Consider the following 17,733-nt stretch of genomic DNA (forward strand, 5'->3'; position numbering starts at 1 on the left):
GTGCCAGTTGTGGGAAAAGATCGCAATAGGTACAAAATCAGATAGGCTTTTGACTTCTTGTAACCATGAATTTCAATGTTTCTGACATTTCCCATCTACATTGTACCAACCAAACCAAAGACACCACAGTATACTTACACTCACGACTAAAGATAGCACTACATTTTTATGTGATGTGGAGGTGCCTGTTTTGGATTGGGGTGGACAAAGTGACATGACACCAGGTTATAGCCCAACAGGTTCATTTGAAATCACAAACTTTTGAAGCACTGCTCTTTCATCAGGTGAAGTCACTTCACTTATGGAAGGAACAGAGGTCTGAAAGCTTGTGATTTCAAATAAACCTGTTGGATTATAACCTGCTATTGTATGACTTCTGATTTTTTTGCGTGTTTATTTGATTACAGGTTTTTGGCCCAACCACTCTGCTGTTGTCGATATTCAAATGCATCTCCCTCCATTCTCCCAGCCTTTCAGTATATCTCTTGGGCACTCACCTGATTTCCTTCTAAAGGTATTGAAACAATTTGCTTTAAGGTTTTCTGGTTCACATTCTAACAATTCACAGGGTGAAACCAGTCCTCCGTATTTCCCTCTTGGATCTATTAATAACTCTTTTGAATTTATAACTGAGAGATATTCGCTTCCTCTTTTGCTGAGGCTTGTGTCCCAATATATAAGTATGCTTTCTCTCTTAGTTTGTTGCACACTATTTCCTCCTTCCAAATTAATTCCCCTCTTTAATATCTGCCCACTTGCTTTCCAAAGCCTGCTCTTTGTAGCATTGACCATAACACATATAACCATGAAATAGGAGCCTTGAGGCCCCTCTTTATAGATTAGATTAATTTCAGTGTGGAAACAAGCCCTTCGGCCCAACAAGTCCACACCGACCCTCCGAAGAGCAACCCACCCAGACCCATTCTCCTACATTTACCCCTTCACCTAACACTATGGGCAATTAGGCATGGCCAATTCACCTGACCTGCACATTATTAGACTGTGGGAGGAAACCGGAGTACCCAGAGGAAACCCATGCAGACACGGGGAGAACGTGCAAACTCCACACAGACTGTTGCCCGAGGTGGGAATTGAACCCGGCTCTCTGACTCTGTGAGGCAGTAGTGCTAACCACTGAGCCACAGTGCCATCTCTGTCAAAGATTAGGGTGGGTCTACTTGTGTTTTGACTAATCTCACTTCTCCTCAATAACATCTTATTCCCTTGTCTAACACAAATATGTCCTTTAAAAATATCCAACAAATGGTTATATGATTAATTTTTTTTAAAGTGGGCTGACTTCCGGAACAGCACAAATCAGTATTCAACATGATTAATCAGGGATAACCATTCCAGAGTTCAAAAGCAAGCATTGACTATTTACTCAACATTAATCTGTTGGGGCTGAAGGGTTTGTTTTCAGATGTTTGACACCATCCTAGGTAACATCATCAGTGAGACTCTCTGGTGAGGCGCTGGTGGCATGTCCCGCCTCTCTGTTTATAGGTCTTGGTTTCTTAAGGTGGGTGATGTCATTTCCGGTTCTTTTTTTCAAGGGAAGGTAGATGGGGTCTAAATCCTTGTGTTTATGGATGGAATTCTGGTTAGAATGCCAGGCCTCTCGGAATTCTCATGTCCTAGGATGTATGTGTCTATTGTGATCAATCTTCCAAAACATTTCTCTTGTATATTTTTCATTACCGAGGGGACGAAAGATTATCAGGGGTGTGTGGGAATGCAGAGTTGCGATTAAAATCGGGTCAGCCATGATTTTATTGAATCATGGAGTCTGAGTAGCCCACTCTTATTCTTTGTTGGTATAAAATAAGCAAACCATTAATAGTCTTTACAGAAGACGTTGGAATCCAAGCCATTAATATGCCCCAGATTGTCTATAATTGAAAGTCACTTGAACTTACATCTTATTTGTAGTGTTACATCAGTTTCATCTGAGTATGGGTATGGTATGTAATTGACCACACATTTGATGGCCGTGTTGTGGTGCTGGTAGGATGGGGTGAATGCAAAATTACTCGTCAATGACCAGGAGTATCCAGCCCATTGTTCTTCAGTTCTGGGGACCCAGTCCGTCAGATCGGAGATACCTTCCCAGCTCAGAGTGGCTCGGCCTCTTTGATCAATGTTCGTGGAGGAACAGACCAAAGACACCATTTCGTCACCTTCAATCACTTCTTCTGGGACACGTATTTCCGGCTTTGTGGGGCGACCTGGAGAGTAAGAAAGTGAAACACACTTATGGAACAATAGATACTTCACAAAGCTATTAATCCAGAGAAACAGTGAAGCACTGAAGATATTGAAGATAACATTCTCAGTTCTGAACGTGCAGCTGATGTACAACAGAGGTCTAGGCTTTAGATCTGGTATTGCAGTTGGTTACTATTGGATAGTGTTTATGGGAATATTTCTGGTCTATGCCCCATTTCAGCATACCTAGTTAATTGTGAATATCCCCTGAGATGGGCTAGCGACACTAAAGGCAAAATACAAGTCACTTGCATCCAGACGTCTCATAGAGTCATAGAGTCAGACAACATGGAAGCAGATCCTCCAGTCCCACCAGTCCATGCCAAACATAATCCCAAACTAAACTAGTCCCACCTGCCCTGCTCCTGGCCCATATCCCTCCAAACTTTTCCTATTCGTGTACTTATCCAAATGTCCTTTAAACTCTGTAATTATACCCACATCCATCGCTTTCTCAGGAAATTCATTCCACACATGAACCACCCCCTGTGTCAAAACGTTGCCCCTTCTGTCTTGTTTAAATCTGTCTCCTCTCACCTTACAAGTATCCCCATCCCCCCGTCTTGAAATTCTCTTTTCTAGGGAGAAGACAACTACCACTGACTCTATCTGTGCGTCACATTATGCAAAGGCCAGTTAGGTTTTAGAATCCATTGTCTGAGAGTAGTGCAGATGGTATCACAAGGGAACTGGATAAAACCGTCAATGAGAAGGACTTGCAGGTTATGTAAGGAAGGCATAACAGAGTGGGACAAATGGAAATGCTTTCCAAAAGAGCAGGCACAAACTGGATGGGCTGAATGGTCTTCTCTATGTTGTATGATTACGCAATTTTTTTCTCAAGGGTAAATGGCATAAATGTTTGGCGCGAACTCAGCTGAAAAGTTAGAATCGAGAATTAAAATGATGGATTTCAAATGAACAGTTTACTTCCTGAGCACACCAATACCATGAGTGGTCACTTTAATTGATCAGCATATGGTCAGAGGCTACACGTTAGCTGTTGGAGTTGACACGTAGAGCTGACATAATAGATTACAGCATGCGTCCAAGTACATCAGAGTTATAGGGAGCTGTACTCGAAGTGGTCTGATAAATATGATCTAGTATACTGAAGTAAATCAAGCATTGGGTTTCTGATCTGCTGGAAGTGTTCCACCACTACTGACTAATGAGTACCAGAAGCATGTGGTTTACTATAGATAAAGAACATTTGGAATATTGATCTGGCAGCAGCAATGTCCCAAATGCCATTTCCCAATATTCTATTCCACTGGACAATTATTCCTGATTAACTCTGCATGAATTTGCCGTACAACTTGGTTACACGTCCATTCAAGGTCAGGCTGCTTTTCTAAAGGGGATGTAACAAATGGTCACCACAATGCTACAGAAATACCAGAGCAGCCTGAATGCTGGGTGGCTGCCTCATTGGAAGCATGAGGAAAATCACTATGAAAAGAATGAATGCTGGAAAGCCAAGGTGACCCCCCCAACAACTGAAACGGACCTTGACTGGTCACATACACCAAGCAGATCTGCTGATGTGGTTGGGCAGAGCTGATACACTTGCTATGGTGGGGGTTGGTTCACAGGACATGGGTCAACAGAAGCCCAGGTGTGGAACTGTGGCCTTTGCCTTTCGGATACCTATAGGTACCATGCGGATAATAAGAGTGCCAATCACCTGTTGAGTCCATCTTTGACAATCTCCTGGCATGCACAGTGAGATGCTGATGGAGACAGATGGGGAGATGGGTTGGGAAATAGCTCCTCCCTGTCTGTGCCATTGTCTAATGTGGGATTCTGATCATACCTTGGATTTCTCTTCGCTCAACTTCTCCAATGGAAAGCTGAAAAGAAACATACAATTGCTACAGTGTAGGAAGAGGCCATTCAGCCCATTGAGTCTATGCTGATCCGCCGAAGAGCATCCCACCATCCCCCCAACCTTGTACATGTAACCCCCTCCTTCATGGCTAATCCACCTAGCCTGCAAATTCCTGGACACTCTGGGGTAATTTAGCCTGACCAATGCACTTAACCTGCACATCTTTGGACAATGAGGGGCAAGCCAGAGCACCCAGAGGAAATTCAGACATGGGGAGAATATGCAAACTCCACACAGATAGTCACTCAAGGGTAGAATTGAAGCACTGTGAGGTAGCAGTATTAACCACTGAGCCACCGCGGCACCCAAATGCTTCTCTTTTTCAAGGTTTTTAAAAGGTGCCGTGATATTTCTTACGATATCATTTTGCTATCCCCTGAATTGTCCCCCTGGATCTAAATGAGGACCCACGGGTTACACCCGAAATGTTGACTTCTCCACCTCCTGATGCTGCCTGGCTTGCTGTGTTCTTCCAGCTCCTCCTGCCTGTGTCTAGCCTAAGTGAGGACCCAGCACATGGCCCCATGTATCACCTCAGTGCTTCATTCACCAACCAGCAGCTGAAATCCTGAGCAGTTCCTACAGGTTGACACAGGAAAACAGCACGTTGCCAGTAATCTCCAGTCAATTTTGAAACAAAAGCAGTCAGTGCTGGAGAAACCCAGCAAGTCTGGAGAGAGAAAAACAGCATTAACGTTTCGAGCCTAGTTACCCTTCAGCAGAATTCGGAAAGTGCAGAATTTATTTGGGTCAGGGTTGGAGAATGTGTGAATAGAGTGCATGAAGACCGTGCTGAGAGAAAGTGAAAATGAGAGACATCAAAGCGATTGCTGATGATAAGCTGTGAGGGTGATAAATGTTCTTGAGGATCCTTATGAGAAGTCTAAATGCTCAGAAATGTGTTGGCTTAGTTGGGACAAACTCAGATACAACAAGACATGGGAATGGTGCGGGTAGGTAATGAACAAGGAAGAGTGTGTTCACGTTCTGGAGTTGTCAAATTCGATGTTGAGTTCTGAAGGCTATAAGGTACCTGGGGCGGAAGATGAGGTATTGTCCATCCAGCTCGTGTGGAACCACATGGAGCATGGAAGTAGGCCTGAGGCTGAAATGTTGCCATGGCAATGTGATGGGGTTTTGAGGTACCAGGCAACTGGAAACTTGGGTGTGGGGGTTGTGTGTGTGTGTGTGCGTGTGTGTGTGTGTGGGGGGGGGGGTCACTTTTACAGGCAGAGCAGAAATGTTCCTCAAAGCAGCCAGATAGTTTGTATTTCATCAACCGATGTAGAGGAGACCACATTGTGAGCAGCGAATATTGTAAACATGACAAAGTGAAGAGCAGGTAAATCACTGCTACGTCTGGAAGGTGTGTCTGGACCCTTGGATACTGAGGAGGGAGGAGTGAAACAAACAAGTATTACACTTCCTGCAATGGCATTGAAAGGTGGCGTAGGGGTGTGGGGAGGTGCTAGGAGTGAAGGACGGAACAGTCCCCGTGGAATGCTGACAGGAGAAGGGAGGGGAATATGTCATTAAAAAAACTGAAAGAACTGTGGATGCTGTAAATCAGAAGCAGGAACAGAAATCACTGGAAAAGCTCAGCAGGTCTGGCAGCATATGTGAAGAGAAATCAGAGGTAACGTTTTGGGTCCAGTGACCCTTCCTCAGAACTGTGTGTTTGGATGTGGCATCCTGCTGGAGGTGGCAGAAATGGCAGCTAATGATCCATTGAATATGGATGCTGGTGGGACGGAAATTGAGAAGGCCTGGATTGCAACCGTGCTGCCATTAACTACAGTCATAGTAGAAAATCCATAGCTGTGTGGAAACTCTTTGAAAATGCCTGACACTTGATCCCCTCCTTTCCCACATTAAGAGCATCGGCCATAGTTTAGATGATTGGGTGATTCTGAAAGTGAGATCTTAGAATCAGTACAGTGTAGAAACAGGCCCTTAGGCCCAACGTTCCATACCAACCCTCCAATGCATAACCCAGCCAGACCCATTCCCCCGACCCTACATTTCTCCCTGATTAATGCACCTAACCTACACCTCCCTGAACACTATGAACAATTTAACCTGACCAATCCACCTTAACCTGCACATCTTTGGAGTGTGGGAGGAAACTGGTGCACCCGGAGGAAAATGGGAGAATGTGCAAACTCCACACAGACAGTCTCCCGAGGTGGGAATCAAATCCAGGTCCCTGGTGCACTGAAGCAGCAGTGCTAACCACTGAGCCATTGTGCCATCCAGTTCCTATTCTGGATATTGAGCGGAAAACCGGGCTGTAAGCCTAGTGACCCTGCGGGCACACTGCACTGTCGAAGACCTTTCAAATAAAATGTTAGCAGGTTCAGACTGACCAACTAAGTCAGCGTCAAATATCACAGAAGACTACACTACAGATCCCAGAACTGGTCAAGAAGAGTCACACACAGAGACAACATTATTCAAAACAGGTTATCCCGTCAGTCACTTTGCTGTATTCTACTTGTTCCTACATTTTACAGGCCATTACTGGTGTAACACACATTTCATCAATGTGATCAATGTGATTTGTCTATAGTGTGATCGATGAATTGTGTGATGCTGTTTGGATAACTTTCTACTGAACGGATATAGCGATCTTCTGCGGCGTGATTTTCTGTAACGGTTTTCCACAGCGTGATTTTTTTTAACAGCGTGCAGTTGCTGAGGAACGTAACTGATGTGTTACAGCAGCACGACCTGTAGTAAGGTCCACTCTTTTAAACCGAAAACACTGTGGACGCTGTCAATCAGAAACGAAACCAGAAACTTACAGCAATTTCTGTTTTCGTTCCACACTTTTGAAGAACAGTCATAGATCTGTGGGTGGCACGGTGGCTCAGTGGTTAGCACTGTTGCCTCACAGCGCCAGAGACCCGGGTTCAATTCCCGTCTCGGGCGAATGTCTGGGTGGAGTTTGCACATTGTCTGTGTAGGTTTCCTCTGGGTGCTCTGGATTCCTCCCACAGTCCAAAAATGTGCAGGTTATGTGAATTGGCCATGCTAAATTGCCAATAGTGTTAGTTGCAGGGGTAAATGTAGGGTAATGGGTCTGGGTGGGTGCGCTTCGGCAGGTCGGTGTGGACTTGTTGGGCCGAAGGGCCTGTTTCCACACTGTAAGTAATCTAATCTAATCTTTTTGGGAGATGTTGCAGTTGTTTTTGGATGCGCAGGGTACTACATAAATGCCCGAACTAATTTGATGCACAAATTCCAGGTTACCATATACTTGGACATTGATCCCATTTTCTCCAGACCAGTTGTTGCCCTGGCCCAGTTCGAACCGGAAGTAGTAAATCCCGGTGTCTGCTTTGTGGATGTTTTCGATTTGGAGTGAGCAGTTCCTCTCATTCAGATCTCCGATCAGCTGCACATCGGGAGAGACATTCTCCAGCTCCCTGCTGTTGTATATTTCCGCAGCCTGGTGGTTATTGGGGAAGGGGGAGTTCTTCAGCCACCTGGCGGTTACGGTGGAGGGGTCTCGGATCGGATCAGGGTACTGGAACGAACAGTTCAATATCACGGACTCTCCTTCCCAAGCTTGAACAGCGTCATCGACCCAGACAGACCACTGGCAGACAGACCCTGAGAGGATAAAACAGGAAGGTCATCCAACGTATTCCTCAATTGGCTTTGATTCAGTGCGATTCTGTCTGTTCTGTGTGAGACAACATTCTATAAAAGGGTGCTGGTCTGACTCGCTGAATCACAGAATAAATATAGGACAAAGGAGGCCATGCATGGATGGACAGGATTTAGAGGGATATGAGCTTAAAAACGTGTTGCTGGAAAAGCGTAGCAGGTCAGGCAGCATCCAAGGAAACAGGAGATTCGACGTTTCGGGCATAAGCCCTTCTGAAGGGCTTATGCCCGAACATTCCCGAGGAAGGGCTTATGCCCGAAATGTCGAATCTCCTGTTCCTTGGATGCTGCCTGACCTGCTGTGCTTTTCCAGCAACACATTTTTAAGCCCTGATCTCCAGCATCTGCAATCCTCACTTTCTCCTCCTTAGAGGGATATGAGCCAAGTACAGGGAATTGGGGGTAGCATTGATGGACATTTTGTTTGGCATGGACCAGTTTGGGCCAACAGGCCAGTCCCTGTGCTGTAGGACTCATTGAGCTATAGGGAGAGGCTGAACAGGCTGGAGCGTTGGAGGCTGAGGGATGACCTTATAGAGGTTTACAAAATTATGAGGGGCAGGATAGGATAAATAGACACAGTCTTTTCCCTGGGGTCAGTGAGTCCCAAACTAGAGGGCATAGGTTTAGGGTGAGAGGGGAAAGATATAAAAGAGGTCTAAGGGGCAACTTTTTTCACACAGAGGGTGGTACGTGTATGGGGTGAGCTGCCAGAGGATGTGGTGGAGGCTGGTAAAATTGCAATGTTTAAGAGGCATTTCGATGGGTATATGAATAGGAAGGGTTTGGAGGGATATGGGCCGAGTGCTGGCAGGTGAGACTAGATTGGGTTGGAATATCTGGTCGGCATGGACGAGTTGGACCGAAGGGTCTGTTTCCGTGCTGTACATCTCTATAACTCTATTTGGCCCATTCTATTTCCCAGTCCCAATCTCTTGCCTTTTCACCAAAGCCCTGCACATTATTTATATTCAAATCATCATCGAATATCCTCTTAAATCTGTCTCCATTACCTTTCCCGGCAGTACTTTCCAGACCATAACTATTCGCTGAGTGAAAAAGTTTTCTTTTCTTCACATCACCCTAACTTAAATTTGCACATCTCTTCAGATCTGCGTCCTCTTACCTCTTTATCATTTTACCACTGAGAACAACAGCTCTCTGTCTATTCAAAGCAGATTTTGTGAATGTCAATCACATCTCTTCTCAGGCTTCTTCTGTTCACGGAGGAAGTGGGGTTTGGTGGGGAAGGTAGCTGGGAAAGCGATAGGTGGATAAAGTTGAGGGAGAAGGTGATACGTCAGAGGGGGGAGTGATGGACAGGTCTGGAGTTCTGTCCCTAATTCTTCAATCTATCCTCACCACTGAAGCTTCTTATTCTTGGAACCATTCTTGTCTGATGCGTTCATATCTTTCCTATAATGCTATGCCCTCAACCTGTACTCAAGACTCCATCTAAGATCTAACAAAGGTCAGACAAAGACAGAGCATGGAAACACACCAACATGTCCATGCCAGCCATACCCTCAAACTAAACTGGTCCCATTTGCCAGTGTTCGATCCAAAACCCTCTCGACCTTTCCTGATTGTGCACATATCCAATGTCTTTTAAATGTTGTAACTGTACCTGCATCCACAACTTCCGCTAACAGCCCATGTACGAACCACTCTCTGTGTAGAAGGATTGCCCCTCATTTCCTTTCTAAATCTTTCTCCTTTCACTTTTAAAATGTGCTCCCTAGTCTTGAACTCCCCCAGCCCAGGGAAAAGGCCCCTTGCTATTCACTTTATCTACACGCCTCATGATTTTATAAACCTATATAAGGTCACCCCTCAACATCCTACACTCCAGTGATAAAAAGGTCTCAGCCTATCCAGCCTCTCCTTATAACTCAAACTCGGTAAAAACAATGACTGCAGATGCTGGAAACCAGAGTCTAGATTAGAGTGCTGCTGGAAAAGCACAGCAGTTCAGGCAGGATCCGAGGAGCAGTAAAATCGACATTTCAGCAAAAGCCCTTCATCAGGAATACAGGCAGAGAGCCTGAAGGGTAGAGAGATAAATGAGAGGAGGGTGGGGGTGGGGAGAAAGTAGCGTAGAATACATTAGGTGAGGGGGTGGGGATGAAGGTGATAGGTCAGGGGGGAGGGTGCGGGAAGGTAGCAAAGAGTACAATGGGTGGATAGGGGTGGGGATGAAGGTGATAGGTCAGGGAGGAGGGTGGAGTGGATAGGTGATAAAAAAGATAGGCAGGCAGGACAAGTCATGGGGACAGTGCTGAGCTGGAAGTTTGGAACTGGGGTGAGGTGGGGGAAGGGGCAATGAGGAAACTGTTGAAGTCCACATTGATGCCCTGGGGTTGAAGTGTTCCGAGGCGGAAGATGAGATGTTCTTCCTCCAGGTGTCTGGTGGTGAGGCAGTGGCGGTGGAGGAGGCCCAGGATCTCCATGCCCTCAGCAGAGTGGGAGGGGGAGTTGAAATTTTGGGCCACAGGGTGGTGTGGTTGATTGGTGCGGGTGTCTTGGAGATGTTCGCTAAAGCGCTCTGCTAGGAGGCGCCCAGTCTCCCCAATGTAGAGGAGACCGCATCGGGAGCAATGGATACAATAAATGATATTAGTGGATATGCAGGTAAACCTTTGATGGATGTGGAAGGCTCCTTTAGGGCCTTGGATGAAGGTGAGGGAGGAGTTGTCAGCGCAGGTTTTGCAATTCCTGCGGTGGCAGGGGAAGATGCCAGGATAGGAGGGTGGGTTGTAGGGGGACGTGGACCTGACCAGGTAGTCATGGAGGGAACGGTCTTTGCGGAAGTTGGAAAGGGATGCGGAGGGAAACCCCTGGTGATGGGGTCCGTTTGGAGGTGGCGGAAATGTCGGTGGATGATTTGGTTTATGCGAAGGTTGGTAGGGTGGAAGGTGAGCACCAGGGTCGTTCTATCCTTGTTACTGTTGGAGGGGTGGGGTCTGAGGGCGGAGGACCGGGATGTGGACGAGATGCGGTGGAGGGAATCTTTAACCACGTGGGAAGGGAAATTGCGGTCTCTAAAGAAGGAGGCCATCTGGTGTGTTCTGTGGTGGAACTGGTCCTCCTGGGAGCAGATACGGTGGAGGTGGAGGAATTGGGAATACGGGATGACATTTTTGCAGGAGGTAGGGTGGGAAGAGGTGTAATCCAGGTAGGTGTGGGAGTCGGTGGGTTTGTAAAAAATGTCGGTGTCAAGTTTGTCGTCATTAATGGAGATGGAGATGTACAGGAAGGGGAGGGAGGTGTCAGAGATGGTCCAGGTGAATTTAAGGTCAGGGTGGGATGTGTTGGTGAAGTTGATGAATTGCTCAACCTCCTTGTGGGAGCACGAGGTGGCACCGATGCAGTCATCAATGTAGCGGAGGAAGAGGTGGGGAGTGGTGCTGGTGTAATTACGGAAGATCAACTGTTCTACGTAGCCAACAAAGAGACAGGCAGAGCTGGGGCCCATACATGTACCCATGGCTACCCCTTTGGTCTGGAGGAAGTGGGAGGATTCGAAGGAGAAATTGTTAAGGGTGAGGACCAGTTCGGCCAAATGAATGAGAGTGTTGGTGGAAGGGTACTGTTGGGGACGTGGGGAGAGGAAGAAATTGAGGGCTTGGAGGCCCTGGTCATGGTGGATGGAGATGTAGAGGGACTGGATATCCATGGTGAAGATGAGGCATTGGGGACCGGGGAAACTGAAGTCTTGGAGGAGGTGGAGGGTGTGGGTGGTGTCTCGAACATATGTGGGGAGTTCCTGGACTAGGGGGGATAGGACAGTGTCTAGGTAGGTAGAAATGAGTTCAGTGGGGCAGAAGCATGCTGAGACAATGGGTCGGCGAGGGTGGTCAGGCTTGTGGGTCTTGGGAAGGAGGTAGAACCGGGCAGTGCGGGGTTCCCGGACTATGAGGTTGGAAGCTGTGGGTGGGAGATCTCCTGAGGTGATGAGGTCTTGTATGGTCTGGGAGATGATGGTTTGGGTGATGGGGGGTGGGGTCATGGTCGAGGGAGAGGTAGGAAGAGGTGTCCTCGAGTTGGCGTCTGGCTTCAGCGGTGTAGAGGTCAGTGTGCCAGACTACCACTGTGCCCCCTTTATCTGCTGGCTTGATGGTGAGGTTGGGATTGGAGCAGAGGGATTGGAGGGCTGCGCTTTGTGAGGGTGAGAGGTTGGAGTGGGGGAGGGGGGTAGACAGGTTGAGGCAGTTAATGTCCCGGCGGCATTCGCCATTCGTCAACATTCTGATAAACTCGGCACCGCACTCCGGATCTGTCCATCACTCCCCTCTCTGACCTATCACCTATCCCTCACCTTTATCCACCTATCGCTTTCCCAGCTACCTACCCACCAAACCTCACTTCCTCCCATTCATCTCTCAGCCCTGACCCACAAGCGTCATTCCTCAGGGCTCAGGGCTTATGCCTGAAACGTCAATTCTCCTGCTCCTTGGATGCTGCCTGACCTGCTGTGCTTTTCCAGGATATACTCTCGACTCTGATTCTTCTCCAACTTAGTAATATCCTTCCCATAACAGAGCGACCAAACTGGACACAGTACTCCAGAAGGGGCCTCAGCAATGTCCTATATAACCTCAGCATGACATCCCAACTCCTATACTTCAAAGGTCTGAGCAATGAAATTAGGCATGCAAAACATTTTCTTAACCACCCTACCTGTGGCGCAAGTATCAAAGAATTATGTACCTGAACCACCAGGTCTCTCTGTTCAACAACTCTACCCAAGACCGACTATTACTTGTATAAATCCTGCTTTACCAAGATGCAATACCTTGCATTTATCCAAATTAAATTCCATTGACCACTCTTCAGCCCACTGGCCCCAATGATCAAGATGTAATCTTAGACAACATTGAAAATCACACAACACCAGGAGGCATGATTAAGAGGTTTGTGGATGACACCAAAATTGGTGGTGTGGTGGACAGTGAAGATGGCTATCTAAGGTTATGATGTGGAGGTGCTGGTGTTGGACTGGGGTGGACAGCATTAAAAATCACACAACACTAAGTTATAGTCCAACAGGTTTATTTGGAAGCACTAGCTTTTGGAGCGCTGCTCTTTTGTCGGGTCGTTACTTGTACTTCCAAATAAACTTGTTTGACTATAACCTTGGGTGTTGTGTGATTTTTAAAATTGTCCACCCTAGTCCAACACCAGCACCTCCACATCATAGTCTTTAATAGTCATTGTCTCTGTCCACCACACCACCAATTTTGGTGACATCCACAAAACTCCTAACCATGCCTCCTAAATTCTCATCCAAATCGTTTGTATAAATGACAAACAAAGGTGGACCCAACACTGATCCCTGTGGAACGCTGAGAACAAAAAATGCTGGAGATCATGCTTCATACTTCACTTCAACTCTGATAAAGAGACATCTTGACTCGAAACATTAGCTTGCTCTCTTTCCATGGATGCTGCCTGACCGTTGTGGTCTCCAGCATTTTTTGCTGTGAGTACAGATTCCAGCGTCCATAGTAATTTGTTCCTAGCCTGTGGAACGTCACTGGTCAGAGGCCTCTAGTCTGAGAACAACTCCCCACCTCCACCTTTTGTCTCCTATCATGAAGCCAATTTTATATCCAGTTGGCAAGCTCTCCCTGAATCCCACATTATCTAACTTTACTAATTAGTCTACCATGCAGACTTCACTAAAGTCCATGGAAACAACATTTACTGCTCTGTCCTTATCAATCATTTTGGTTTCTTCCTGAAAAAATTCTAACAAGTTTGTGAGATGTGATTTCCCTCTCACAATGCCATGTTGTCTATCCTTAATCAGCCCTTATCTCTCCAAATGCATGTAAATCCTACCTCTCAGAATCACCTCCAACAACTTACCCATCAGTAACATCAGGCTCCCAGGTCTATAGTTCTCAGGCTTCTCCTTATAGCCTTTCTTAAATAATGGCACAATGTTAGCTACCTTCCAGTGCTTTGGTACTTCACCTGTGGTTATAGATTACACAAATATCTCTGCTAGGGGGCCCTACAATTTCTTCCCTAGCTTCCCACAACGTCCTGAGGTACACTTGATCAGGTCCTGGAGATTTATTCACCCTTGTGTTTTCTAAGACCTGCGGCACTTCGGCTTCTGTAATGTACACTGTTTTCAAAGCGGAGAAAATGCAGAAACTGCCGATGCTGGAGATCAGAGTCGAGAGTGTGGTGCTGGAAAAGCGCAGCAGGTCAGGCAGCATCTGAGGAGCAGGAGCTGATGAAGGGCTTGTGCCCAAAATATCGACTCTCCTGCTCCAGATGCTGCCTGACCTGCTGTGTATTTCCAGCATATACTCTTGACATGGTTTTCAAAGCATCAATACTTATTTCCCCAAGTTCCCATTTCTTTTTCCACAGTAAAAACTACCACAAAACATTCATTTAGTATGGCTCCCATCTCCGGACGTTCAATCTGTATGTGACCTTGTTGATCTTTAAGAGGTCTTATTCTCTCCTGAGTTGCTCTTTTGCTCTTAATGTACTTAGAGAACATGTTTGGTTTATCCTTAGCCTTATCAGCCAAAGCTATCTCGCATTCCCTTTTTGATCTCTTGGTTGCCCTCTTAAGAATAACTCAACATAAAGGCTTAACGTGTCCGTAAAAAGTGGGCTCCAATTCTATTGGCTCCCATCTGCTTCCTGGAAAGGAACAAAGATGGCAGACAGGCTTCAAGACATTCATTTGATCCCTTCTGTCTATGTCTAATGCATGACTCTTATATTTAATGAGCAGCTTGATATCGTTATTCATCCATTGTTCCCTACTCCTACCAGCCTTACCCTTCATTCTACGAGGAACAGACTGTCTCTGAACTATTGTCATCTCACTTTTGAAATCCTCCCACTTGTCAGTTATCCCTTCACCTGTGAACGGTCTACGTCAATTAAGTTTCGAAGGTTCCTGCCCTATACCATCAAAATTTGCTTTACTCCAATAAAGAACTGTAACTTTTATGGAATGTCTATCCTTTCCCATCGTTGTTTTAAAACTAACAGAATTAAGTGTTCCCCCACTAACACTTCAGTCACTTGCCCTGCCTTATTTCCCAAGAGAAGATCACGTTTTACTCCTTATCTAGTAGGTACATTTACATATTTATAAAGAAAATGATCTTGAACACATTTAACAAATGCTTCACCATTCAATCCCTTAAGATTATGGCGGTCCCAGTCAATGTCTGGAGAATTAAAATCCCCTACTATTACAACCCTATTATTCTTACATATATCTGAGATCTCCCTCCATATTTGTTCCTCAGCTGTTTTGTACAAGTTCAACATCACCTTGCTGATCTTGTAATCTATGTCTCTATTAATAAATCTAAGTACCGTTCCTTCCACGTTCAATGATTTAAAGACCTTCAAAATCCATGCAGCATTGAATCATTTTCTACCAACGCCCTCCAGAAGCAGATTCCAACTTAGTTGAAGTCCATTGTCTTACTGGCACCTCAGCCTGTCTGCCATCTTTGTTCCTTTCCAGGAAGCAGATGGGAGCCAATAGAATTGGAGCCCACTTTTTACGGACACGTTAAGCTTTTATGTGCTCAGATACACTTTACATGCACATAACTGGGATGTGGACCAAACACAGGCAATAGGGCCTAGTTGAGTTGAGGATACCTGGTTGGCGTGGATGAGTTGGACCGAAGGGTCTGCTTCTGTGCTATACCTCTGTATGACTCTTATCTCCAAAACCACCACCACAGTTTCACTATACTATTATATACAAAGGACAAGTGAATCCCCTGTTAATGCCCAACCCAAAATACAGTGAAATACTCAATTATTATGCAGGATGTGAGCATTGTAAACCAGGGCTAATCTTATTACTTATCCCTAATTGCCCTTTGGAAGCCAGTGGGGACCTCCCATAATCCTTAGGGTGTAATTAACTACTAAATAATTGACAACAACAAAATAATTAGCATTTCTCTTCTCCATCCTTTCTCCTTTTAGTGTGTAACCCCTCAGGGAGAACAGCCCTTTGACGAAGTCTATTAGTCAGTGGGGATGTGCTGTTACAGTTATACGGGGCCTTGGTGAGGCCACACCTGGAATATTGGGCACAGTTTTGGTCTCTCTTTCTGAGGAAGGATGCTCTTGCTCTCGAGGGAGTGCAGCGAAGGTTTCTCAGGCTGATTCTGGGGATGGAAGAACTGACGTGTGAGGAGAGATTGACTGGGTCGGGATTGTTTTCACAGGAGTTCAGACGAGTGGGGGGAGGGGGGATCTTATAGAGACTTATAAAATTCTAACAGGACTAGACAGAATAGATGCAGGGAGGGTGTTCCCGATGGTGAGTGCATCCAGAACCAGGGGTCACAGTCTAAGGTTTTGGGGTGGACCATTTAGGATGGAGATGAAGAGATATTTCTTCACCCACAGAATGATGAGCCTGTGGAATTCAGTACTGCAGGAAGTAGTTGATGCCAAAACTTTGAATGTATTTAAGAGGCATCTAGATACAGCACCTGGAGCGAATGGGATCAAAGGTTATGGGGAGAAAGCAGAATTCGACCATTGAGTTAGACAATCAGCCATGATCGTGATGAACGATAGAGCAGGCTCAAGGGCCCGAATGGCCTCTCCTGCTCCTATCTTCTATGTTTCTATGATCTGGATGTAGTCTGGTCCTCATGTAATGTATCAGCAGCACAATCCCAGACATCCCAGCAAGGCTGGCTGGATGGGGAAAGAGGTGGATAGAAATTCTCAGTTATGGTCCCAGATCCCAGATTTCACTGCCAGGCCCTGCTAAGGCTCTGAGTTTTCTCAGACTCAGGAATGGTTTCTGTACAGGAGATATGCCTGTATCTGTGAAGGAGCAATTCAGCTCATATCACTTCTCTTCTCCCCAGGTCCTGGAAGTATCTTTTCCCATTTCAGATAATGATAAGATTTCTTCTTGAGTGCATCAGTTGGTCGTAGCTCTCCTTGAGGACAACGTAACCCAGAAACTAATCACTTATTGCAATGAAAAAAAAAGTTTTGTTTATGCGGTCATTGTTTTTTTTTTGCCAATTAGCTAAATCTGAGACCTCTGGTTTTTGACTCCTCTCTTGAATGAGCCCATCCATCTCCAGCCAACATGTGTCAGAATGGCCACAGAGGCAGAGGTGATCATAAACCATGGGGCTGTACCTCAGGAACAGTCAGGACAGGAAGGGGGTGGCAGCAAAAGGAAACGTGAACATGAAGAGAATGTGGAATCTGGGATTCTCCTTCTTAGAGCAAAGACGTTTGGGATTTAGAAGGAGCCTTCAGCATTCAGAGGGGTTTTTGGAGTCTATCGGAGTATCATTGAGTCTTACAGAGCAGAGGTTAGCTCATCATGGTTGTCCAAGCCCCTTTATTGAGCTACCAAATTAGCCCTAGTCTCCCACAACCTGCACTTAACCCACTCCCTTGCTGACAATCTCATTTTCTAGCGTATATCAAACTCCGTCTTTAAAGCTTGCATCTGATTCCACCAACATTCTGTCTTGCAGGCTGCACACTGCACCATCATAATGAAGGGCCAGAAAGCAGAAATACCAGTAAATAAAGGATAAGATTAAAGGTAGCCATCAAAAGAGCCGATGAGCATAGTTAGGTAATATGTTTTTCATGGAGTCATTGTCTTGATCAGGGATGCACCGTTCATATATTCAGTTGTAAGTTTCAGAAAGGAAACAGAGAGCACACTTGACAGGGGAAGACTTGTCCAAACTGACCCTTTGAAGGGGTTCCCATCCCAGACCCATCCCCTACCCTATCCCTGGAACCCTGTTTTTCGCTTGGCCAATCCATCTAATCCGCGCATCCTTGGACTGTGGGAGGAAACCAAGGCACCCGGAGGAAACCACTCAGACACGGGGACAATGTTCAAA

The 17,733-nt window shown here is 46.0% G+C and overlaps 1 protein-coding gene across 4 annotated transcripts in view; it reads right to left on the reverse strand.

Annotated features, from left to right (window-relative positions):
• Window positions 1-17,733, reverse strand: part of LOC132823141 (myelin-associated glycoprotein-like) — a 114,675-nt gene that overhangs the window by 90,447 nt on the left and 6,495 nt on the right. For all 4 annotated transcript variants that reach the window (XM_060836703.1, XM_060836700.1, XM_060836701.1 and 1 more), the window contains 2 exons: window positions 7,412-7,774; window positions 1,920-2,228 (listed from right to left, as the gene is read on the reverse strand). In XM_060836703.1, the coding sequence (XP_060692686.1) occupies window positions 1,920-2,228; window positions 7,412-7,774 (672 nt within the window). The remainder of the gene's footprint in view (window positions 1-1,919; window positions 2,229-7,411; window positions 7,775-17,733) is intronic.

The sequence above is a fragment of the Hemiscyllium ocellatum genome, chromosome 16, assembly GCF_020745735.1.
Source record: "Hemiscyllium ocellatum isolate sHemOce1 chromosome 16, sHemOce1.pat.X.cur, whole genome shotgun sequence".
Lineage (NCBI taxonomy): Eukaryota > Metazoa > Chordata > Chondrichthyes > Orectolobiformes > Hemiscylliidae > Hemiscyllium > Hemiscyllium ocellatum.